This window comes from Phocoena sinus, chromosome 21 (genome assembly GCF_008692025.1).
Source record: "Phocoena sinus isolate mPhoSin1 chromosome 21, mPhoSin1.pri, whole genome shotgun sequence".
NCBI lineage: Eukaryota > Metazoa > Chordata > Mammalia > Artiodactyla > Phocoenidae > Phocoena > Phocoena sinus.
The window spans coordinates 13,645,437-13,670,784 of record NC_045783.1 but is presented as its reverse complement, the minus strand read 5'-3'; the positions used below and the strand labels follow the sequence as shown (position 1 = coordinate 13,670,784).

Sequence of the window (25,348 nt, the reverse complement as noted above, 5' to 3'; positions counted from 1 at the left end):
AAACACTGAAACACTGGTTTAACCCGGAAACTGAGCTAAAATGTAAAAGGAAAGCTTTATTCATACTGCTGCACCGTAGGGAGCCCTGATGGCAGTGACCTGCCAGTAGGCGGTATTCAGGGCTTCTACAGGCACAGGGACAAAGCAGCATTTTGCCCGTTGATACATCTGTTATGGGAGTCAGTAATAAACCACCAAAGATTCTTTATAGTAGTAAAGTATTTTAAATACTAATTAGTATTTAAATTAGTAAATTTAAATAGTAAAGTAGTATTTAAATACTAATTAGTATTAGGTCAGTCTATTGCATAAGGTATTTCTTTAGATTTTTCAAATTATTTTTCATTCTCGGTTTACCCAGTGAAGCTTTTCAGATCCAAGAATATTTTCATTAAGTTTTCTTCATTTCTTTCATTAAGTTTTCACATGTCCAGTTTCCACGGACATGTGAGATGCGATGTGTGCCTGGCCAAGCTATGCCCCTCTGCACTCATATCTCAATAAGCCTTATTACTTCCAACATTTACCCCACTCTGTGAGCCTTTTAGGCCTCCTTGGCTCACCTAATTTCTTCACAGCCTTTTCCACTTCCTGGGAAGTTAAATTCACTTAATGAGAGGAAGATGATAGTGATAATGGTAACACATTTTAAAAAGTATGAGCAGGACCTGTGATCCCATCAGAGACCAGCTGAGTAGGAACACAGCATGCTCTGCATCCTCTCAGTTTAAACATTCTCACTAGCTCAAGTACATCTGCAGTAAAACACTTCATTCGTTCAGATAGTGAATTCTGAGGTAAATATTTTGCAAGCTATTACAGCAAATATTGGGCGAGACTTTAGATAGGGATGCCTCTATTAGCTAACAGTGTTAACGTTATTTATTGGTTTAAAAATGTTTTGTTAATAAGTTTGTGAGTTCAAACTAAAAAATATTAAACCTGTGAAAGAAAAGTTAATAATAAAAGAACATAAAATCAAGTGTCCCAATTATAGGCCATGGGATAATGAAACAGTGTTGAACTTGAATACTCACACAGAGGGGTGAAGAAAATTCTGAAAGCGGAATCAGAACCTTTTAGGCTGGGGCTTCCCTGGTGGTCCAGTGGTTAAGACGTCTCCTTCCAATGCAGGGGGTGTGGGTTTGATCCCTGGTCAGGGAGCTAAGATCCCACATGCCTCGGGGCCAAAAACACCAAAACATAGGGACTTTCCTGGTGGTGCTGTGTTTAAGAATCCACCTGCCAATTCCGGGGACGCGAGTTCGAGCCCTGGTCCTGGAAGATCCCACATGCCGCGGAGCAACTAAGCCCGTGTGCCACAACTAGTGAACCTGCGCTCTAGAGCCTACGAGCCACAACTACTGAGCCCACGTCCTACAACTACTGAGCCCGTGTGCCTAGAGCCCGTGCTCCACATAAGAGAAGCCACCGCAATGAGAGGCCCACGCACCGCAACGAAGAGTAGCCCCTGCTCACTGCAACTAGAGAAAGCTCGCACAGAGCAACAAAGACCCAACCGCAGCCAAAAATAAATTAATTTTAAAAATAAATAAAACAGAAGCAATATTGTAACAAATTCAATAAAGACTTAAAAGGAGCAACTTTTAGGCTTCTGGATGTCATCCACATGACCACAGACAAGCAGTAACTTTTCTGTGCCCCACTTTCTTCATTTGTAAGATGGGGGTAGTTGATATAGGTTGCTAAGGTCCATTCTAAATACAGGGTTCTGGGGTTCTGTGAGAATGTGAGAAGGGAAAGTCAGTGGAGACTAGAATTACTAGACATCTTACTTTGGGGGGACTTCCCACTCCCATCCCCAGCCTTCCTTTGCTGTACAGATGTCGAAAGGGTATGATTGGAATTAGTTCTTTGGCCTTGGGCTGTTTATCCATGAATAGGCAGAGAGGGCATTGAAAAGTGGAGTAGTGGAGGAAACCAAAGTTAGGCATTGGCTTATGGCATGAATGGCTCCTGTTTGGAGAGCAGTGAAGTTGACATGACTAGATTTTAAAGTACCTTTCATCCTTTGTAACGGTAAAATGAGGTCAGTTTAGGAAGAATCTGGAGGGCGAAACAGAGATGGTTTAGAAATGCACCACTTCAGATTTTACCACCTAGATTCTGTAGGAAATAATTAGATTCATTATTAGAGGGTGTATCCTGGGAAGAAAAACTAATATAAGAGAAAGAAATGGGATAAGGAAGCATTGATGAACAGAGAAACCTGTCAGACCTATTGCTAAACTGATAGCAACATAGGAGGAAATGAAACAGTATGGTATTCAAGGGGAAGATACAGCCCCTGTTACCCTCGGTAAGAAAGAGGATGCCCACGCTGGGACTAGTGGCTGCTGGCACATCCCTTGGCAGCACGTTGTTTGTCCTTGCTGGCAGGCTGCAGCAGACAGGGTTCAGATAGGCAGGCAGGAAATCTCAGATACCCTCGGCCCACCACCAGATACTACCGAAGGTTTGAGAAAAGCTCAAATCAGCAGAGGCGCCATGCTCACGTGAAGAACCTAATGCCTGAAACAGTGTTAAAGGAGCAAGCTCAACGATTTTAGAGAGGATCTGCAAGGACAGAACTGTTTTCACTTGCAAAGCGAAGGCATGATTGGCTTTTCACTCTCTCCTGTCACGTGTGGAGTTTTCCAGGGGCTACATGACAATGACAGCACAACAGAGTGAGTGCAGAAGCAGATATGAGAATCCAGCTGTCTTCTATTAAGGCAGGCATTAAAATATTTGCAGAAATGTTCAACTCTGCTACTCTTCTCACTAACCTTTTTTATAAAAATGTGATGTTCACATATTACTGGTTTATTGTTATTTTCAGACGAATTAATAAATATCTTTAAATATTTTTCCTTTTAATTTCTAACATGATAAATATTGATAGATGTAATCCACATAAACATTCTTTGGGGTCCCCAATAATCTTTAGATGTAATGAAAGGGTCCTGAGACCAAGAAGTTTAAGAACTTCTATTCTAGAAGAATGGAATTAGAATATAGCATTTGTAGTCAATTAGAGAAAAAAATTTATCATAGTCTTCCAAAAGGGGGAAAAATGGGGAAAAAAGAAATAACCAGAAAAGCATTTTTTAAAGAAATAAAATTGTGAGAAAAGAGATCAAACAATATAAGTAAATGGTTTTATCAGAAGATAATATCAGAGGGGGTTAAAATTTTTTAATCAAATCAAACCTGCAAAGATATTTAAAATAGTATAGGAGGAATGAGCTTTGATATGCCAAACAGGTAACAAGGAGAAAATAGAAATATCAATCTTAGTAGTACACAAAATAGAATTCAGGATGTGAAAATTACTGAAAGGGACAAAGAAGAGTGTTTTACACTAATAAACTGACCAAATATACTAAAAAGATTTAATAGCCACTGATTTAAAATGTATAATAAAAGCAAAGCAGAACTAGATGATCAAATTGATAAAGCCTTAATCACTGTGGAAGAAATGGGTTAGACCAAAAAAAAAAAAAAAAAGCATAAACTACCTGCTTGTAGACTGCTCTTGGCCATGGGTATTTTGTTTGTCTATCACACAAAAAAATTTTTAAGTGATGAAATATCGGTTTCTGTTGCTACATAACAAATTACCCCAACATTTAGGGTATGGAGAGACTCAAAGGCAGGAGTGACTTGACAGCTGGGGGTCTGGAATCATCTGAGTGCTGGTTTACTCACACGTCAGATATCTGGGCTTGGGGTGACTTGAAGACCAGGACTGCTGAGTGGAGGACCCACAGGTGGCCTCTCCCCGTGGCCTGGCTTCTTCACATACCGCAGCCTCAGCGCAGCTGGCTCAGGGCTCCAAGGACAGTGTTCCAGAAAACAAGGCGCAAACCTCATCCCTTTTATGACCTAGCCTCGGAAGTCACATAGCATCATTTTTTCCATGTTCTATTGGTTTAAATGGTTATAAACCTTCCCAGGGCACAGACCCTCCTTCTTAATGGGAGGATTGTCAAATAACATGGACATGTTTCAAAACCTCTTCAGTCCAGCCTCTGGCCATACACTGATTTACATTCCTCCCCAGTGCAAAAATGTTCCCCCTTTCCAAATATCCCTCCAACCTGGAGATCCAGGGTTTAAATCGAGTCCAGGTGCGGCTGTGGCTCCTCGGGCGTGGTTCCTCGGTTATAGCTCGAGTACTTTGAAAATCTTCTGCTGGGAGAGACTAGGAAGCTGAAGTAGTAGTTATACTTTTGAATCCCAAAAGTCCTGACTCTTATATTCTCTCTAAATTTTGCTTGAAAAGTGACCAATTCCATTTTTAAAAATTAATTAATTAATTAATTAATTAATGTAGTTATTTTTGGCTGCGTTGGGTCTTTGTTGCTACGTACGGGCTTTCTCTAGTTGCAGCGAGCAGGGACTACTCTTTGTTGTGGTGCGTGGGCTTCTCATTGCGGTGGCTGCTCTTGTTGCGGAGCACAGGCTCTAGGCACGCGGGCTTCAGTAGTTGTGGCTCGCAGGCTTCAGTAGTTGTGACTCGCAGGCTGTAGAGCGCGGGCTCAGTAGTTGTGGCACACAGGTTTAGTTGCTCCATGGCATGTGGGATCTTCCTGAACCAGGGCTCGAACCCATGTCCCCTCCATTGGCAGGAAGTTTCTTAACCACTGCGTCATTAGGGAAGCTCCCCCAATTCCTTTTTTTAGTTCATCTCTTTCTATCCTGTCTTATTATTGTGGTAAAATAAACCATTGATACTTCCAGGATGCTGGAATCCTTGTGCTTGGGCCCCTGGGCCAGCCAACAAGGGGCGGGTGGCCTGTGTCTGTTTCCGTTTTTGCTGAGCCTTGGGCTATATTGTGTTGGTCCACGCCATCACAGGCCTGCCGAGATGCAAAGGAAGGAGACCGGAAGAATGTCACAGAAGTTCTTATCTGACAAGATGTTCATAAAGAAGACAAAGAAGTTTAGTAAACTTAGTTATTATTCCTTGAATTGTCACCTCTCAATTGTAAGAGTTGGATTTTTTTTAAACCTTTAAAAATCATTCTAAAAAGCAAATATCATTGATTTTTTTTTAATAGGGATCATGAATATGCCTACAGGATGGTTTTTTTTAAAGAACTAATATTATGTGAATAAGGACTTAATATGGCTTGGGATAAATTTTCCGTTAATAACATTACACATAAAATGTTTAAATGCTGTCGTATCTCAATTATCTTAGGTGCAAGTTAAGCTGGTACTTCAGTAGTTAGATGAGTCAAGAAGTGGCTCTAGCTATGATGGACATGTTGAAATACTGTAAAGAGTTTGAGCAAAATTGTTTCATTAAAGAAAATTAGGAAAAAGCAATATTTCTTAAATGTGTGACTTTAAATATGTACATATTTATATAAATATGTTTGTATCCCTGAAAGTTTATTCAAGTTAACTTTTTTTAGATCTTAATTGGAAAGACAATGGATTATATATTGGAGGTTGCCATGTACTGAAGCACACAGCAGCCACTTTAGAAAAATGTGCTAGTGATACCTGGTCAGTAAATAATATCCAACATATACTTCTCCATCAAGGAGAGTTAGAATGGTATCTTTTTAAATGAATAAGACTGAAATTCTTGTTTTATTTTATTTTTTAGCTATTGCCTTCTTTTATTTTTAAAACCTTTTTTTAAATGATATTAGGAAAATAGCTTACTTTTAATTCCCTCTAGAACTTAATTTTAAAGCCTCTCATAAATGGCTAAATTAATCAAGAAACCTTATTAAATTCTACAAAATGGATATTTCTTGGAAGAAGATACTTCAATTATATATAGTACAAATATATCTTTTTATTTTATATATTTTTTATACAGCAGGTTCTTATTAGTCATCCACTTTATACACATCAGTGTATACATGTCTATCGCAATCTCCCAATATCATGCCACTCCCTTCTGGCTTGTAGAGTTTCTGCTGAGAAATCAGCTGTTAACCTTATGGGGATTCCCTTGTATGTTTATTTGTCATTTTTCCCTTGTTGCTTTTAATAATTTTTCTTTGTCTTAATTTTTGTCAGTTTGCTTACTATGTGTCTCGGCATGTTTCTCCTTGAGTTTATACTGCCTGGGACTCTCTGCACTTCCCGGACTTGGGTGGCTCTTTCCTTTCCCATGTTAGGGAAATTTTTGACTATAATCTCTTCACATATTTTCTCAGGTCCTTTCTCTGTCTCTTCTCCCTCTGGGACCCCTCTAATGAGAATGTTGGTGCGTTTAATGTTGTCCCAGAGGTCTCTTAGGCTGTCTTCATTTCTTTTAATTCTTTTTTCTCTATTCTGTTCCACAGCAGTGATTTCCACCGTTCTGTCTTCCAGGTCACTTATCCGTTCTTCTGCCTCAGTTATTCTGCTATTGATTCTTTCTAGTGTATTTTTCATTTCAGTTATTGCATTGTTCATCTCTGTTTGTTCATTCTTTAATTCTTCTAGGTGTTTGTTCTTTAATTCTTCTAGGTCTTTGTTAAACATTTATTGCATCTTCTTGATCTTTGCCTCGATTCTTTTTCTGAGGTCCTGGATCATCTTCACTATCATTATTCTGAATTCTTTTTCTGGAAAGTTGCCTATCGCGACTTCATTTAGTTGATTTTCTGGGATTTTCTCTTGTTCCTTCATCTCGTACATAGCCCTCTGCCTTTTCATCTTGTCTATCTTTCTGTGAAGTAGTTTTCATTCCACAGGCTGCAGGATTGTAGTTCTTCTTGCTTCTGCTGTCTGCCCTCTGGTGGATGAGTCTATCTAAGAGGCTTGTGCAAGTTTCCTGATGGGAGGGACTGGTGGTGGGTAGAGCTGGGTGTTGCTCTGGTGGGCAGAGCTCAGTAAAACTTTAATCTGTTTGTCTGCTGATGGGTGAGGCTGAGTTCCCTCCCTGTTGGTTGTTTGGCCTGAGGCGACCCAGCACTGGAGCCTATGTGCTCTTTAGTGGGTCTAATGTTGGACTCTGGGAGGGCTCGCGCCAAGGAGTACTTCCCAGAGCTTCTGCTGCTAGTGTCCTTGTCCCCACGGTGAGCCACAGCCACCCCCCGCCTCTGCGGGAGACCCTCCAACACTAGCAGGTAGGTCTGGCTCAGTCTCTAGTGGGGTCATTGCTCCTTCCTCATGGGTCCCGATGTGCACACTACTTTGTGTGTGCCCTCCAAGAGTGGAGTCTCTGTTTCCCCCAGTCCTGTTGAAGTCCTGCAATCAAATCCCGCTAGCCTTCCATTTCTGATTCTCTGGGAATTCCTCTTCCTATTGCCAGATCCCCCAGATTGGGAAGCCCGACGTGGGGCTCAGAATCTTCACGCCAGTGGGTGGACTTCTGTGGTATAAGTGTTTTCCAGTTTGTGAGTCACCCACCCAGCGGTTATGGGATTTGATTTGATTGTGATTGCAGCCCTCCTTCTGTCTCATTGCAACTTCTCCTTTGTCTTTGGATGTGGGGTATCTTTTTTGTTGAGTGCCAGTGTCTTCCTGTCGATGACTGTTCAGCAGTCAGTTGTGATTCCGGTGCTCTCGCAAGAGGGAGTGAGCGCACATCCTTCTACTCCGCCATCTTGAACCCCATATATATCTTTCTAAATGCGTTCCTATTCAGGTTTTGTCATTAGTGTGGTATGGTTTTCAACAAATTACCAAGCACTAATTTCCTAAGTTTTCCTTTCAGGAAGCCACTGTTAATCATTTTTTTTTTAAGTTTCTATAATCTTTGATAGTGTTCAGTTTAAGCTTTGGGAGGTAGATTTACAGTTCTTGTGACTTTGCTCAAAGGATTTAACTTTTTTGCACCAGTCACATTTTTAAACGGAGTTTAAAATGCCTCTTTGCCTTACAGCACTGTGCTTTTAACAGTATAAAATACTAAGGAAGTAAAAGAGTTTACATAAAGCTACACTCTAATAAAAACAAATAATGGTTACTCTAAAAAAATATTGTTAAAACAAAACAAATGTATCATTCTGTTAATCTGATATAATGTATTCATTTTTAGCACAGACTTAAGCCGAAACACTGAGCCAGCTTAATATTTTTAGAAACTTCTGACAAATGTTTAGTAATAATTGTGACTTACTGAAAATTGTTATAATAATGAAAATTTAAGAATTTAGCATGTTGATAAAAGTTTCATTTGGTAATCATAGTATGGAAAATATTTTTCTTTGTTAAAAACTCCTTTTATATAATGTATTTATTTGGCTTTTGTTTAGTCAGGAATAAAAGTTTGACTTTTATACAAGTATTTGTTTTAATGCCAATATTAAGGTCATAAATCTTGTGTAGTAAAATATTTTCAGGTTAAGTTGAAGGTTTCAGAATATTCTGGGTTTGCTTTTGCCATTTTCTGGCCATTGTTTGCATTGCTGAGGACATTTTATTTTTTGAAGTATACCCTCCAACCAATAAAAACCATCTCAACTAAGTATTGCGTCAGTGTACTCCACCAGAGGTTTCTAACTTTTAAACTGCCTTAGGAGAACATAAAACGAATGTAACAAAGGCATTTTCCATAAATTATACCAGCAGTGTACAACCAGTGCCATGAACATTTCTCATTAAAATATTTTCATGGTTTTATGTTCGCATTTTATTCCCAAAGAACCCAATGAGCAGAAAACTCCAAGCTGCCTCTGAATTTTTTTCTACCCAATTGTAGTCTGGATGTCACTGGCATTATTTCATACATCCCTTTTCATGACTTAATGTAGTTTCCATTTATAGAAGCTAAAGCATATACCATCATATTTCTGTGCTACTTTGTTTAGCCATTTTCCCTTTTTTTGCTCACTTCTGTAGCTTTTCTGCAATTAGATAAAAAGGGACCACAAAAACATCACTTTGATCAGCCTTCAGTAGCACCTAGGAAAAACTACTCTTTCACAAGAGAGGAGGTGAGACAGATTGATCGGGAAAATCAGAGGCTTTTGAAAGAACTGTCGAGACAGGCTGAAAAACCAGGAAGCAAAAGTACGATTCCAAGAAGATCGACTGGTCCTCCACCTAAGTTATATCATAGTGCTCTCAACAGACAGAGGGAACAACAAAGGATTGAAAGAGAAAATTTGGTAAGTAACTGAGATTTTTTTTAGTCATCAGAGAAAATGCATTTGTACTGATTTGTTAGTCCAACTTTCAGGAAACCCAATACAGTGAAATTTTCTAACTTATATAAAAGTAGGAATAGATACGTATGGCCTGAAATACATGATGAGCTATGAGCCTGGAAGATACAATGTATGCTTTTTTATCCAGGAAACTATATTTTAAGGGAATATTAAATGAAAATACTGAAAGCTCCATTATTTATTTGACTATACCTGTGGAATCACTATAGTAGTACAGGAAATGGTGTCCGAGGGTGAGATACATATCTCTTCTGGAGAGCTAAATCTATTTCACTTCATTTTATCCTCGAAAGCTAAAATAATTTAAATATCATTTATTTTAAATAATAAATACATTCTCAGGTCAAATTTGTTGCCCTGCTGCTTGAATGTATGAAAGACATTGATTGTTAAAAACCATATAAGTACACTTTGATGTCCTAAGGAATATATATGGAAACTGTTGAAAATCTTCACATTAAAAACTATTTATTCATAGCATATAATTTTCTTTATAAAACGCAGTTCATAGTAATTGATGGTATTTATTGAGCTCTTTAATGCTGGGCATTGTTCTAAGTGTCTTCTAAATATTAGCTTATTGAATCCTGACAATAATTCTTTCAGGTAGGTACTTTATTTTTATCCACATCTTACAAATGGAATAATTGAGACCTAAAAGGGTTAAATAATTAATCCATGGACAAGGAGCTGGTAAGGAAGTGGCTAAGCCAAGATTTTAAACCCACATAGCATCTTAAACTAAAATTAGACCCTTAATGAGCACATACATTCAGAGCTAAAATAATTGGTAAAGCTATTATTAAAATTACTAGAATAATTAGCAAAATTCACCCTCATTATGTTTCGTCATCAGTACAGTTCTATTTGACTATGTACTTAACCTGAACTTGCAAGAGTAACAACTCCTGTGAATTTCTTTGTTACCATCACTAGCACCAGGAGTTGGCGAGCTGGGTTGGTATATTTACAAAAATAGTACTCTTGGGCCCTTTAGGAGAGTCACCCTGAATGTGGCAGGAAGTAGGTAACAGCAAAACAAGTTGAAGTGAGGTTGGTGGGTAGTGAGCTATGTGATAACTTCCTGCACGTCACTCTGGCAGTTTCAAGATTCATTCATGATTTAAGAAAATTTGGAATCAGTGTGTGTCACGAACATCTGGTTATACCTTATTTTCACTCTCCCACATGGCTCTGGAGTCTTGTTTTGTTTATTTAACAAGCAGTTGCATAGTGCATACTGTTTTACAATTTTAGGTCATTTAATCCTCGTAGCAACCTAAAGACACACTTACTGTTGTTGTGGAGGAGAAAATGAGACACTGAGTAGGGCGCAGGGACTTCCTCAAGGTCAAACAGCCAGCAGGTGGCAGAATCATGTCCCAGTTACCTAGCTTTGGGGTTGCTTTTTTTTAACAGCTTTTTTGAGATATAATTCACATACCATACTCATTTAAAGTGTACAATTCATAAGTTGTAGTAAAATATATGTAACATAAAATTTGCCATTTTGTTTTTAAGTGATTGATTCAGTGGCATTAATTACATTCACAATGTTGGGCAACCATCACTACTACTTATTTCCAAAACTTTTTTGATCACTCCATACAGAAACTCTGTACCAAACAATAACACTCCGTTCTCCCTTCTCCTCAGCCCTTGGTAACCTCTAATCTACCTTCTGTCTATAAATCTGCCTATTCTAGATATTTCATATAAGTGGAATAATGGAATATTTGTCATTTTGTGTCTGGCTTATTTCCCTTAGCATGTTTTTGAGGTTTATCCATGTTGTATCCTGTATCAGAACTTCATTCCTCTTTGTGGCTGAATAATATTCCATATATGTATGTGCCGCATTTTGATTCCCCATTCACCTGATGGTGGACACTTGGGTTGTTTCCACATTTTGGCTACTGTGAGTAATGCTGCACGGGAACACTGACTACAAGTACCTGTTCAGGTCCCTGCTTTCAGTTCCTTTGGGTGCATACCTAAGAGTGGAATTGCTGGGTCATATGGTAACTCTGTGTTTATCTTTTTGAGGAACTTGGGTTTACTTTTGAGAAGCTGAAGCCATACTGTCTAGAGGCTTTACTAGTATGAACAGGATGAAAACTGTTAAGCAGCTTCTGTTTACAGCTTTTATCATCCCCCATATCAGTTGTACATCTCAGCTGTTTTAATAAACAGTGGAAAATTACCACTATTTTATTCTTTTTACTTTGTATGCTTAGTAATATGTATATGTGAGCAATATTTTTCTCCATTTCATAGTAAGGTCTTATTTGTTATACTCTAGGACAGTAGAATATAATGTGAACGACATGTATAATTTAAATTTTTTTAGTAGCCACGTTAGAAAGGTCAAAGAAACAGGTGAAATTATTGTGCTATAATATTTTAACTGACTAAATAAAAAATATTTCTTTTTAACATGTAATCAATATAAAAAATTGATATTTTACCTTTTTTTGGTACTAAGTCTTTGAAATCTGTTGTATATTTTATACTTAGAGCACATCTCAATTTGGACTAGCCCCATTTTAAATGCTCTGTAGCTACATATGGCTTGTGGCTTTGGGCAGTGCAGCTCTGAAACAAAAGCTTAATTCATAAGAAGTGGAAAAAGTAGCTTAAAGCTAAACAGGAAAATAAACATAATTTATTATAAAATATTGTTACGTTATTGTAAGGAAAAGTAACCTTCCAGATTTATGCTTAACTCTTCACCGTCTATACCAAAATAAAACTAATTCTATACCTTTTAAATTTTTTTCTTAGCTATTCCTTTGCATTTATTCTTCATACTAACTGATTTTTTTCTTTATAAAAAGTTTTTTTATTAAATTTTTGTTGGAATTGTGTTGACTTTACATTTTAATTGCAGAGTGTTTGGCACTCTTAAAATATTACCTTCCTATCTAGAAATATGGTATGTCTTTCCATTTACTCAAGCCTTCTTATACTTTACCTTAGTAAGGTTTTATAGTTTTTTTTAAAACTGTATATTTTTATGCTATTGCCATGAAATTTTTCATTACATTTTCTAATTGGTTACTTTTGTAAACCATCACTTTTTGTGTATTTATTATATAAGCAGCCACCTACCAAATCCTTATTTAGAGCCACATTGGCTCTAATAGTTCCTCAGGGTGAGATGATATACTTTTTAACCTGTTTGCTAAACTGTTCGTAGTCAAAACACACATGCATGGGTACAGACGTGCTCATACAGCACTCTTGTGTCAGGTGTACTGCACAAGCAGGGTCCATTACTTTATAATTTTCATGATTTATAATCCTTCATTTGCTCCATCTCCAGTGATAGAGGCCAGTTCAGATGGCTAACAGGCATGATGACTAAAGCAGTTCTGTTCCAGTACTCTCAAATTAGTTCCTTAGTAATCCAGAGGCTGTTAGACTTGAGACAAAGTAGTGCTGTGCAGAAGAGGTAGAAAAGGAGAGCCCTCTATCCAGTAGAGGGCGTGCTTGCTACATATAGACTCAATTATATTAGAACTTCATTATTTCAAAAGGGAACAAATTTTTTAATTCATGAATTTTGAAATATTCTTGTTAAACCATGTCTCTTTATATTCATTTGGACATAACATGAATTCTGTTTTTATGAAAGAGTGCAAGAATAACCTTAGCGGAAGGAGACGGGGTCAGTGAGGATACTTTATAGTTTCACCTTACCCTAAAAATAATGAGGCTATTTCATGCTCTTAAATGTATGTATGTCAGTTTCCTGAGCTGTGAAAAGGGGGTGGGGAGAGGAGTAATTGAATAAAGTAAACCATAATCTTTCCACTCATGAGTTACTGTGTTAAAATATTATTTTTAAAGTAAAAGTAACGCATGTATGAGGTTGGCCAAAAAATTTGTTCGGGCTCTTGTAACATTTTACAGAAAAACCCGAACGAACTTTTTGGCCAACCCAATGTAAATTTATAAAATTCAAACCAGTCTTAAAAACATTAGATGAGCAATAAAATTCTTCCTCCCTCTTCTGTTCTTTGTCTGCTGGTTTAGGGAGGTAATGTTAGATAGATGTGAAAACTATTAGAGAGTGATATGTTGTCACAAAGATGAAGTTTTATAGCAAATCTCATACCAAGTATGAGTATTACCTGTGGATTAGTCAGTACCTTTGTTCCAAGGTCTTGAAATAATTTACAGTTCACTCACTTTGGTTTTCCTCCTCTGCTTATTGTCTGTTATCTCCTTCCACAGACGAAAGCAAGCTAATGATAACTGAATACAACTCCAGCTATAGACAAATATGTAGAACAGTCGTGATTGTCCCAGACTGTAGGACACTTGTTACTCTTTAATGTCCTTCGGGGTCTTTGCTTTTTCACTTTAGAAACAATAAAGCAACTCTTCTCTGCCGGCAACTGCAGAAATCATTAACTCACTGTTTGTCCACTCATTTGTTTTAACCTTTCCACCTCAGAAGACAGGATTCAGGCTGGGTTAATTTTCTTTCGAAAAAGAACGATACTTCCTAGATAGAACAGAGATATTTGAACAAACTGTTCGAATTCATTATTAGAATCTGATTTGAGTAGCAGTTCTAAGATTTTGTAAACCATAAATGGGAATATAAGTAACCATTCTTACATTTTTCAATCCATTAAACAGATATTTGTTTAATGTTTGCTATGAGCTATGTAAGAAACTGGAATGGATATAAGAAAAAATATAAAATACTGCCCTGTCATTTAATATATAACTTAGCTATGAAGATAACGCTAGAGTGTGTCAAACAACTAGAAAATAATCAAAGCAGTATTAAGGATAGCAATTAATATTTAATAAGTCCTTACTATATGCCAGGCACTGTTCTGAGCATTTTAAATGCATTATCTCATTTAGTACCCTAAACTGACTCTTTGAGTATTATTTCATTGTTAATATCACTATTAAGTCTTTTGACCAAGGTCACACAACCAATGGCAGAGCAAAGGTATAAATCCAGGTCTTTCTGACTAGAAAACTTATATTTTTTTATCACTCAATTACAAGTGTTACAGTATTTTGACCTATCATTTTTAAGTCTTACTCAGGAGTTGTAAATTGATGACTAGATTGAAATGTATATACTTTTGATTTTAGGGTTTCTACTGTAATCCTTCATATTTTTATCAATATATTGTTTCTACAAGTAAGAGCTGTTTGTATCTGAAATCATTCCTTTAGCTTTTGCCGAGCTTGTTGTGTTCATATCGCACACAGATACATGGCACGGTTCCGTGTGATTTGGATAGCTGAACCAAATCATTGCTCTCTTATTTCCCCAGGTTTCTGCATGTAAACTTGATAAGTGACATATCAGCATTACAGAATGGGTTTACTTTTTGCCTTATTGTTAACTTATTTCCAAATTGATTTTGATCACATTACTTTATATGTTTTATATCTGATAAATAAGCACTGCAATTTTCTTAAAGTTTGTAAAAGAAAAATATACATACAACCAAATGAATAAATTTAGGGGATTAGCAGTTTATCTAAAAAACATTGAGACTTCTACCAGCAAGAAAACAAAATTGGTAGGTAACTGAAAATACCAAGTTTTCTGTGCTGTCCATTCCACCATGCACAGCTCAATGGGTAGTTAATAGGATAATCAGATAAAACAGCGAATGGTTCTCTACCCAGTAAAATACATTGATGATGTGATACCCAGCAAGTTTCTTACTCAGTTATAAACTGCAGGTGGAGGAGATATATTAGTTGGTAGGTCTTGGCACCTAAATTGTACAGGTTCTCTGTCTACAAAGAGAGAAAGACAGCATGTTATTATGGAAAGACCGTAGACTTTATAGTCAGGTGGAACCACAGATAAATCCTGACTCTGAACTCAGCAAAGAGAACCGTTACTCTAACTGTGTAAGACTTCACTGAGGAGTTGACTCTTTTCTAGCTTTTGAAGGCTCAGAACTGAAGAAGGCCATTTCATGCAGGAAGATGAGCTGGCAGGCTGAGTCCTCTGGGTGGGTCCGGCTGCTTCTTCCTGTGTCCTGCGCCTCTGCCGTTCGTCTGCAAGCTCCTTTCATTCTACAACCCTTGCTCTCCTTTCCTCGATAGCTCTTCCCTCAATATTCTGGCTTCTCTGGAATCGCGCAGGAACACACTGATAATGGAGCCTCAGAATAGCAGGGCGGGAGGGGGCTGATAACAGTTGAGAACAAGTTCTGGAGACAGTTGGTGGTGGTGAACTGTAGGCTTAAAAATGGTTAGAATGGTAAATCTTATGTGGATTATACCATAATACAAAGAAAAAACTAAGTTGAGGGAGAAGGAAAAAAGATTGTCCAGAGAAAACTTGTCCTATGACTGAACTCATGAGGCCAACTTTATAATGTGAATCTTAGTGCAGGACAGCATTCTCTTTTCAAATAAAGATCAACTTGCTACAGAGGAAGTTTAAGTCAATAAAGAAAACAATAAAACACAACCATGGATCAATTCCCCCATCCATTTGGTCTACTTAAACATTCCTTTCTCACTGAAGCCTGTGAAAATCAAACAAAAGAAACTCTTTCACCTTCTGATTTGTGAAGGAAGGATTATGAATAAAATTAGGGACATTACACATTAGCCTCTGTTACAAAATCGTGTTAATGGACATACCACGCTACTGGATACTGTCTTGCCATGGCTAGTTGGTTTATACAATCTTTAAAAAGCTTTATGTTCTGTAGTAGTTGATTTCAAACTTCTTAAGAGCAAAAACTTTTTTTTCCCAAACAATTTTATGCAGAATCTTCAATATATAAAACAGACAATACAGAAAGCATCGTTGGGCCGGTAGAAATTAGGAGTGGGAAACCTGAGAGGCCGGCCCATTGGCCTTTCCTCACCGTCCTAGGAGCCCTGAGGCACCACTGGAAAGTAAACAGGTTGACAGTCACTGCTCTGTGCGCATATATAGATAGAACTTATAATAGTAGCTTAGATATGTTCACAGTCATTTCTAGGGTTGAACACTGGGCTCTTAGCATTATTGCTCCCATTATGTCATTTCTATGAGAAAATCAGGTTTAATGTATTTCAGCTTACAGCACCTTTTCTAAGATTGTAACCCGACAAGGAAGAGAGATGTGCCTATAGTCGTTTGTTAAAATCATGGCGGTTTTGGTTAGCCATAGGATAGGTGAAAACCCTTAGATTTTCCTGAAAGTACATTATTTGAAATATTTTTTCACAGTGACTTAAAGTCTTTTCTACTTCATTTTGTGAATTTCAGGTTCTAGAAAGTATTCGCCTTTTTAAAAAACTATTGCTATTTTTCTAACATTGGCTTTTAAATGGGTTGTCTTTAAATGAAGGCTTTATTGAAGCGGCTTGAAGCTGTGAAACCAACAGTTGGTATGAAACGCTCAGAACAGCTGACAGACTATCACCGCAACATGGGTTATCTCAGCTCATCCCCGACCTCCAGACGAGTGAGGTCCACTCTTGGCCAGTACAGCCCGTTAAGTAAGCATACTCAAAATTATTTTGTACTTGTTTGTGTCTTTTGTCCTTTTAAAAACATATAACTTCGGTTCTTATGATAGAGTTTTAAAATGCTGACTTCTGGAATGCTGTCTGTTGTTTTTCACTGGCATGCTTTGTTTTATTTGTGTTACTTCATTAATTTCAGGTTTCATTTACAGTGTATAATGGCAGCATAGGAAGGAAACCAGGAGAAAAAACAATTGAAAATACCAGTTATCTCTTAGATAATGGAGGAGAGACTTTTACTTTCAATATGTTTATTTAAGGAAGAAATGGAACAGATATGCTATTTAAAGTCACTGTAACATTCTCTTTAGCCAGTTAAGAATTTTTAGTAGTATCTTCCAGCCCTGATATGTGCTTTTTCTTCCTCATTGGTAACTAAAAGAAGAATTAGCAAATCTGTAGTCATCAGATTAATCCCTCTTAATACTTAATATATGATCCGTTACATGCTTGGCCAGTAGTGTGTCCCGGAGAACGCAGGTGGGAGTGACCACTGAGTGCTAGGGTGTGTGACGCATGGAAAGGCCAGACCTTTTCCTTACAGAAGTCTGTGCTGTTAGTTCATGTATGTGTTCAAAGCTATAAAGTCTGGGGCTTCCCTGGTGGCGCAGTGGTTGAGAGTCCGCCTGCTGATGCAGGCGACACGGGTTTGTGCCCCGGTCCGGGAAGATCCCACATGCCGCGGAGTGGCTGGGCCCGTGAGCCATGGCCGCTGAGCCTGCGCATCCGGAGCCTGTGCTCCACAACGGGAGAGGCCACAGCAGTGAGAGGCCCGCGTGCTGCAAAAAAAAAAAAAAAAAAAAAAAAAAAACTATAAAGTCTGTAGAAACTAATCCTAAGAGAAAGTTGGAACCGCTTGTAATCTTAAACACTCAAATGACTAGTAATTCCATTCATTCATCCTTCAAGCATCATTTCCTTGGCAGAGTTCATGACTAAGAAACGGTCTTATTCCAATTACTCATACTTAGTATTATGCCTTGAAAGCAGTAAATTATTTGTTGAATAAATGGTTATACATAGAGATTTTTTTCCCACTTGAATTCTTTGAGAAGCTTTTAAAAACATTTATTCCCACTCCAAATCTATTGAATCAAAATGCCCTAATATAGCGTTTGGGCATGTTTGTTATTATATTTTTAAGTTCCATGGGGAATTCAGAAGTACATTCCTGGTTGAGAATCACATTAGACTTAAAAACACCTGTGAGATAGGGAAGACAATTTTATTCTGGGCTTCAAGATAGGAGAAGAAGTTTATTAGATGCTGATTTAGTTTAAATAATTCAAATCATTTCTTATTCTTTATATATTTTCAGGAGGAGCTTCCAGGACATCCAGTGCTACCAGTGGTCTCAGTTGTAAGAGTGAGCAATCAGCGTTTGACACATCCAGTGGCCTGTCACTAAGACCTAAGCCCCCTAATGTCCGTACAGCTTGGTTATAAAAACTTTTTACTTTAAACATTGATCATCAAATTCTCATTGAAGTGCTTTTGTATATTACTATCATTCTCTGTATAAACATCTAAATACTTCTTTAAGCAATTTAAGGTGTACAACAGTGACTTGTAATTTATTGTAATTTGATGCAAAATTGTTTTGAAAAAGACAATTAAATATAAAATCAGTGTTTCCTGTGAGGAGGAGTTTATAGGAGACTTGTATGTATTTTACAGAGAAATGGTAGTATGCCCGTGTGTTTTCTCAACATAGAAATTGGTTCAGCTGTCAGACTGACAAAACAGTTGTGATAGCATCGCTGAATGTTGGACCCAAGATGTTAGCTATATAGTTCTTGTTTGTTGTTTTTTTCATTTCTTGTAAGCTTTATACCATGAGCATAGCTCCTGACTGACTTTGTTTTCTCTTTGCTTCAGAACTTGGGCAGTGTGACTTATAACTTAATTATAAGATAGTTATTATGAAACAAATCTTGAAATTTGTTTTCATTGGTGGAGCTGATTTAGATTTGATGAGCAGATTGAGTGAAGCTTGAACTGGGGCAATCCTTGTGATTGACCAGAGGTGCCTACTACTTCCGTAGAAGGGAACTGAGTTAGAGCTCAAACACGTTATCAACCATTCTGAACCATTTCAAACTGTATTAGAAAGCTCAACTTAGAAGCTCCTCTTTCATGTTTTTATATATTCAGGGAAAGTAATGATTCTGAGAAATTAGGTTTCTTTAGAGCTACTGCATTGTGAATAGTTTGTCCAAGGACCAGATCATCATAAGCAAAAGCAAGTATCTATTGAATCAGCAAAATAGCACCACCAGTTTGAAGAGCCAAGAAGCAGATCCTGAGTTGTGTTTTAAGTGATGCTGTTAATGAGTTGTGTTATACTTAGAGTTTATTGTTTTAAGTGAGAAGAAAAGAAAGAAATGCATTGTCTCGCAGCTGTAGAAATTCCAGCTAGTGTTTTTAAGGGCTGAAAAATAAAACTAAAAATGTGAATGATAAAGGGGAAAAAAATCACGTTTGTTGAGGCTACTTTAAATGTCAGCTAACTTTCTTGCTTTGTTTTGGTTTGGGCATTTGTGTTGAATCCTGGAAGTATCATTTTTATCAGTCCCACTTTTAAAGTCCTAATAACCTTAAATAGAAGTAGTAATGGCGAGTAGGGTGTAATATAGTTGACTTTTAAAATTAGAATATTTTTCTGTCAATCTCTAAAGGCTCTTATATTATACAACAAAGTATATCTAGGTCATGTTGCTTCTGCTCTCCTAATTATCACTGTTTTCATTACTGGCCTTTTCTGTATACCTTAAAATGTATTGGAAAGTTTCTATATTAAATGCTAGATCTTTCTTTTTCTTAGTGTGAATTTTTTATCTGTAACCACAGTAAGATTTGTTTTTCTGGGTTAACTCAAGCTCTGTAGCGTGCACGCCAAACTTACTTTTCTTAATACCTTTGGCAGTAAGCCAAACTGCATTTTACTGAACATCAATTCAGAATTTCTTGGTCTTAGTTTGTATTGATAGATTTTGTTTCAGATAGGGCCTGTGAAACGTGGGAAGAATGGAGTTAAAAAATTTGTGTGAACACAACCTGATTGTGAGATTTTTCTGCTGCTTCCTTTGAGCTTATAATGTTCCTTTGCTGTTATTTGATATTCTGTTCTGGTGAACAGATTTTTCCATCACTTAGTGCTCTGCTTTATATATAAATTTTAGCTGTACTAAACCAAGGTTTTTGTTTTGTTTTTTAACTTATTGCACTTTTAATGTTTGTATAACAACCTATCTTTAAGGAGTGATATGATAATGTTGAATTTAAAATTCAGCATTTGAATATCTGCTCAATAGTGAGTTAGCCAACTTTTTTAAATGGATTTTTAAGTTGTTAGAGAAAAAAAGGTATGAAACCTTTTATGTAATAGCATTAGTCTCTGAATACATTTTGTATGGTCTTTGCTACCCTATGTCAGGATACAATTATAATTTTATAGATAAGGCTGTACTTTTATTTTTGATCATTAAATTTATTTTTCTTTGTATTTTGATTTTAGATACTAATATAATGCCTTTAGTTTTTACTACGTTAACAGGGGAGGTTCATCTAAGTATTTCTGATAACAGGGGTTCAACTTGAAGTAGAAGTCAGGAAGAGCAACAATATTCATCTTTTCAAAGTGGAATTTACAATTCTGTTGTCATGATTCGTTTATATGGTAAGTATAAATAGAGGGACAGGAGTTGAAAAATGTGATATTCTCTGATATAAGTCAAGGTACTTCTAAGATGTCATGGTTTAAGGGGTATTTTTATGAAGGAATCATAAGTATACTATTTTCATTTTCAAGAACATAAAAAAAGTGTAGGATCCTCTAGCACTACTTTACATTTGGTTCACTTGAACCTAAGATATATATTTTGAAGATTGACACGTGCAACTAGAAATTATACTAATCCAAGGTCTACAATTACTAGGCAGGGTTCTTATTGAGAGTTATTTTCATATCTTTGAAATGTTAAACTGATGTTACATCCTTTTTAATAAGATTCTATGAAAGATTTTTTTTTTTTTTTTTTTTTTGCGGTATGCGGGCCTCTCACTGTTGTGGCCTCTCCCGTTGCGGAGCACAGGCTCCGGACGCGCAGGCTCAGCGGCCATGGCTCACGGGGCCAGTCGCTCCGCGGCATGTGGGATCCTCCCGGACCGGGGCACGAACCCGTGTCCCCTGCATCGGCAGGCGGACTCTCAACCACTGAGCTACCAGGGAAGACCTATGAAAGATTTTGAACTATTAAAGTTATTTTCTAAGGGATAGCAATTACCTCATACTTCCCCTACTTCCTTTTTTCAATCTCCATAAAAAGCTGCTTTCTTAGCTACTACTCTGAATGAAATTTTTCTTATTTGCTTATAAATGTAGTGTAATGCAGTTGTTTTCAGCTTGTTAACCCAAATGTCCAAAATGGATACCTAGATAACTTTAAAAAGAGGTCATTGGGATGGACATGATTGTGTACTTCTCATCTTCAAATTCAAGTACTGCACAGTGTGAAAAGGATTATGACCAGTATGAAGCTGGAGACACAAGTTTAAGTTATTCTGTTTTAATAATTTAATTCATAAAATGTTTAATATCTTAAATGCCAAAGTCTAAACCTATAAATGATTGTAAACCATCCTAGAAAATGTGCTTAATGGTCATGAATACTTTATTTCTATGAATAAAGATAGTAAGAAAATTAAAAATCAACATCCTTTTTAAATTTTCCAGTCCACTGTAATGTGTTTTAGGGATGAAGAACTAGCTTGGCACAGTGAAGAAACAAAGAAAAGAATGAAAGATAACTGAGTTTTGATCCTATGTCTGTCTCTCAAATGCACTCTCTTATTTCCATTTTAAAAATTAGAATAATAACTTTTATGTGCCTTACATGACTAAGAATTAGCGAGAATGAAATTGGAAAGAGGATATTAATATTTATATCTTTGAAACTATGACATTTATGTGGCAAAGTGTTTGCTTAAAATTACATTCTTGGGCTTTCCTGGTGGTGCAGTGGTTACAAATCCACCTGCCAGTGCAGGAGACACGGGTTTGAGCCCTGGTCCGGGAATATCCCACATGCTGCGGAGCAGCTAAGCCCGTGTGCCACAACTACTGAGCCTGCGCTCTAGAGCCCACGAGCCACAACTGCTGAGCCCACGTGCCACAACTACTGAAGCCCACGTGCCTAGAGCCCGTGCTCCGCAACGAGAGAAGCCACCGCAATGAGAAGCCAGCGCACCACAACGAAGAGTAGCCCCCGCTTACATCAGCTAGAGAAAGCCCACGCACAGTAACGAAGACCCAACGCAGCCAAACATAAAATAAATTTAAAAAAAGAAATTACATTCTTGATCCTCATCTCTTCAAACCACATCATCTAATTTGTCCTGTAAAATTGTTATGATGCAACAACAGACACTCTTTTATAGCTTGAAGCAGTGTTTTTTAAAAAGTTCACATCAACATTTCATATGTGATATATGTATTATGAATGATAAGAAATACTCTTTAAAAGTTGCTGCTAAAACATTAGGAATTTTTTTGATGAGGGTTAAATAACAATGCCTTTGGAGTAAATCACTGAGTAGTTCTGCTGTAGTGTATTTGAGCTCTCAACTAGGAAGTTAAAGGATGCTTATAGCAAATAAGATTACATTACAGCAGAAAATTTTGTTCGGTTCTAAAATTCTGGTGACTGTTTTTTAGTCCACTTAGAGATATTTCTGGAGCCACCATAATACAATCTTAATGTTCTGTGTCTCTATTTCAGAATCCAGTTTGTAAGTTCAGGTAAATTGCACTGTTTGTTCTAGATATTTTTAAGGTTTTACTGCTTTACAAAGTAAAATTTACAAGGTAACATGTCATTATTTTACTATAATTTAATGAGACACGGAGTTTTTTCCTATGAACCTAATTTTGTATCCACTATTATAGTAAAAGAATTTGGCTAGTCACGAAAAAAATGATTAAAAATTAAGGTTTGAAATTCTTAGAGTATGTATATTACCAAGATAGTCTTCACCAAAAGTCACATTACATTTATTTCATATATTTGGGGATTATAGCTGATCTCCAAGTTTTGAGTATGCTTTGGTTTCTTTATTTCATTATGAGAATCTTTATGTTTCATGAAGAAAATATCCCAAATTAAGCAAATATATCTGCTTCCCATGTAGTTAGGTATACAAACTAGAAAAACCTAATTCTACTGTTAATTTGAGAAGATTTCATTTTAAATTATATTTCGGGGAATGTGAGAGGAATGTGGTCTTTGAGGTGAATATCCACAAGAAAATGACATTCCATAGATTTTGTTGATAGCTGTTTAAGTATTACAGAAATACAGAAAGGGGCACAAAACAAATGTACAACTCATGTTGTCACAGAGCAAACCCCTGGGTCACCACTAAGCAGATCAAGAGTTAGAATATTGCCAAGAACTCACAAGATCTGCCCCCTCCCGACTTCTTTTTCACAAATGAGATTTTTTATTTGTCACCATTCAGAGTCTGAGTTTTTTTTTTAATATATTTATTTATTTATGCTGGCTGTGTTGGGTCTTAATTTCTGTGCGAGGGCTTTCTCTAGTTGCGGAGAGCAGGGGCCACTCTTCATTGCGGTGCGCGGGCCTCTCACTGTCGCGGCCTCTCTTGTTGCAGAGCACAGGCTCCAGACGCGCAGGTTCAGTAGCTGTGGCTCACGGGGCCAGTTGCTCCGCGGCATGTGGGATCTTCCCAGACCAGGGCTCGAACCCGTGTCCGCTGCATTGGCAGGCAGATTCTCAACCACTGCGCCACCAGGGAAGCCCCAGAATCTGAGTTTTAAACAGATTCTTGGACTGGTGGTTCATCTCCACCAGCTCTTTCACCTCCCTCATCCCCAAGCTTGTCCAGAATTGCTCCCTTCACCTTGAAGCTCCATGAGTTTTCCCAGTTCAAACGTGGGCATCTTCAGCATTTTTACTTTTCTAACAAGTCTTCATGGAGCAGATAAATGGGCTGGCAAGCCTCTCTGTGTCTTGTCCAGTGCTGTCTGGAATCAATTTATTGACCACTTCTCTTGAGTCATTTGTCTGCACCTCTTGGGCTGTGATTTTCACCACCTTCTCCCGAATTCAGTGGGCCTGTGGGGCGAACTCATGAGATCCTGTGGGGATCCCTCCCTGTTACAATCCTCTCTGCCTGCCAGAAGGTAACCACCGGCTTAACTTTTAACACCATTGTGTGGTTTTGCCTGTTTTTGAATGTCATACGAATGGAATTATATTCTTTTGTGTCTCAGTGCTTTTGCTGAATGTACTTACATTTGTGAGATTCTTCCATGTCGTCGCCTGTGGCTGTAATTCGTCGGTGCTCATTTCTGTGTAGTATTCTAATGTATGACTATACCACGATCCATTTATCCAGTCTGTGGCTGATGGACATTTCAAGTGGTTTCCAGGTTTTGACTATTATAAGTAATGCCAATACAAAGATTTCTGTAGATGTGCCTTGACCTGCACGTGCATTTTGGTGGGGCCTATGCTTAGGAGTGGAGTTGCTGTGCAGTCTACATATTCGATAGACAGTGCCAGAGTTTCCCAGAGTGAATGTACCAGCTTATGCTCTTGCAGAAGTGTATTAGTTCCTGTAGTTCCATATCCTCACTCATATTTAGTGTCAGTTGTTTTTAAGGTTTAACCATTTAGGTGTGTATGTAATGGTATCTTGTAATTTTTTTTTTTTTAATTTTTGGCCACACCCCTCGGCATGTGGGATCTGAGTTCCCCAACCAGGGATCAAACCCGCACCCCCTGCATTGGAAGACAGAGTCAACCACTGGACCGCTGGGGAAGTCCCTATCTTGTGATTTTTTTTTTTTTTTTTAAACTGCATTACTCTGGCTAATAAGATTGAACATTGGCCACTGGGATATCTTTTTTTTTTTTTTTTTTTTTTTGCAGTACGCAGGCCTCTCACTGCCATGGCCTCTCCTGTTGCGGAGCACAGGCTCCAGATGCGCAGGCTCAGCAGCCATGGCTCACGGGCCCAGCCGCTCCACGGCATGTGGGATCTTCCTGAACCGGGGCACGAACCTGCGTCCCCTGCATCGGCAGGCGGACTCTCAACCACTGTGCTACCAGGGAAGCCCTGGGACATCTTTTGTAAGGTACCTTTTCAAGCTTTTGGCCTGTTTTTCTGTTGGCTGGATGTCTTTTTCTTGTTACAGGAGCAGTTATGTGTTCTGGATGTGATCAGTCCCAGTGGAGTCATGTTACAAAAATTTTCTCCTAGTCTGGCTTGCCTTTTCACTATAAATGGTGTCTCTGAACAGAAATTCTTAATTTTAGTTTAGTCCAGTTTGTCAGTCTTTTCTTGCATGATTAGTACTTTTTAAAATGTTGGGCTTTATACATTTTCATTTACCCAAGGATATGAAAAAATGCTGCTCAGTTTTCTTCTAAAAGTTTTGCCTTTCACACTTAAATATGCAGTTCACCTGGCACTGTTGATTGTCTCTTTTTTCATTAATTCTATTACTTTAGTTATTTACTTCCAGCTTTATTCTTTGGGTTTAATTTGCTGTTATTTTTTAAACTTCTTGGAATGGATGTATAGTTCACTGATTTTCAGCCCTTCTTTTCCAATAGATGCATCAAAGGCTATAAATTTCTTCTTAGCATAGCTTTAGCTGTCTCCCACAAGTT

General features: G+C 37.6%; 1 protein-coding gene across 4 annotated transcripts in view; it reads left to right on the top strand.

Moving 5' to 3' along the window:
• Positions 1-21,370, top strand: part of CFAP97 (cilia and flagella associated protein 97) — a 35,443-nt gene extending 14,073 nt beyond the window's left edge. For 2 of the 4 annotated variants that reach the window (XM_032618567.1, XM_032618568.1), the window contains exons 3-5: positions 8,800-9,068; positions 16,472-16,622; positions 17,968-19,468. In XM_032618567.1, coding sequence (XP_032474458.1) covers positions 8,800-9,068; positions 16,472-16,622; positions 17,968-18,095 — 548 coding nt within the window. In that variant the 3' untranslated portion in view covers positions 18,096-19,468. Of the gene's footprint in view, positions 1-8,799; positions 9,069-16,471; positions 16,623-17,967; positions 19,469-20,236 lie in introns of those variants that run through there. The other 2 variants (XM_032618569.1, XM_032618570.1) reach the window with 2 other exon arrangements.
• The last annotated feature ends 3,978 nt before the right edge of the window (positions 21,371-25,348 follow it).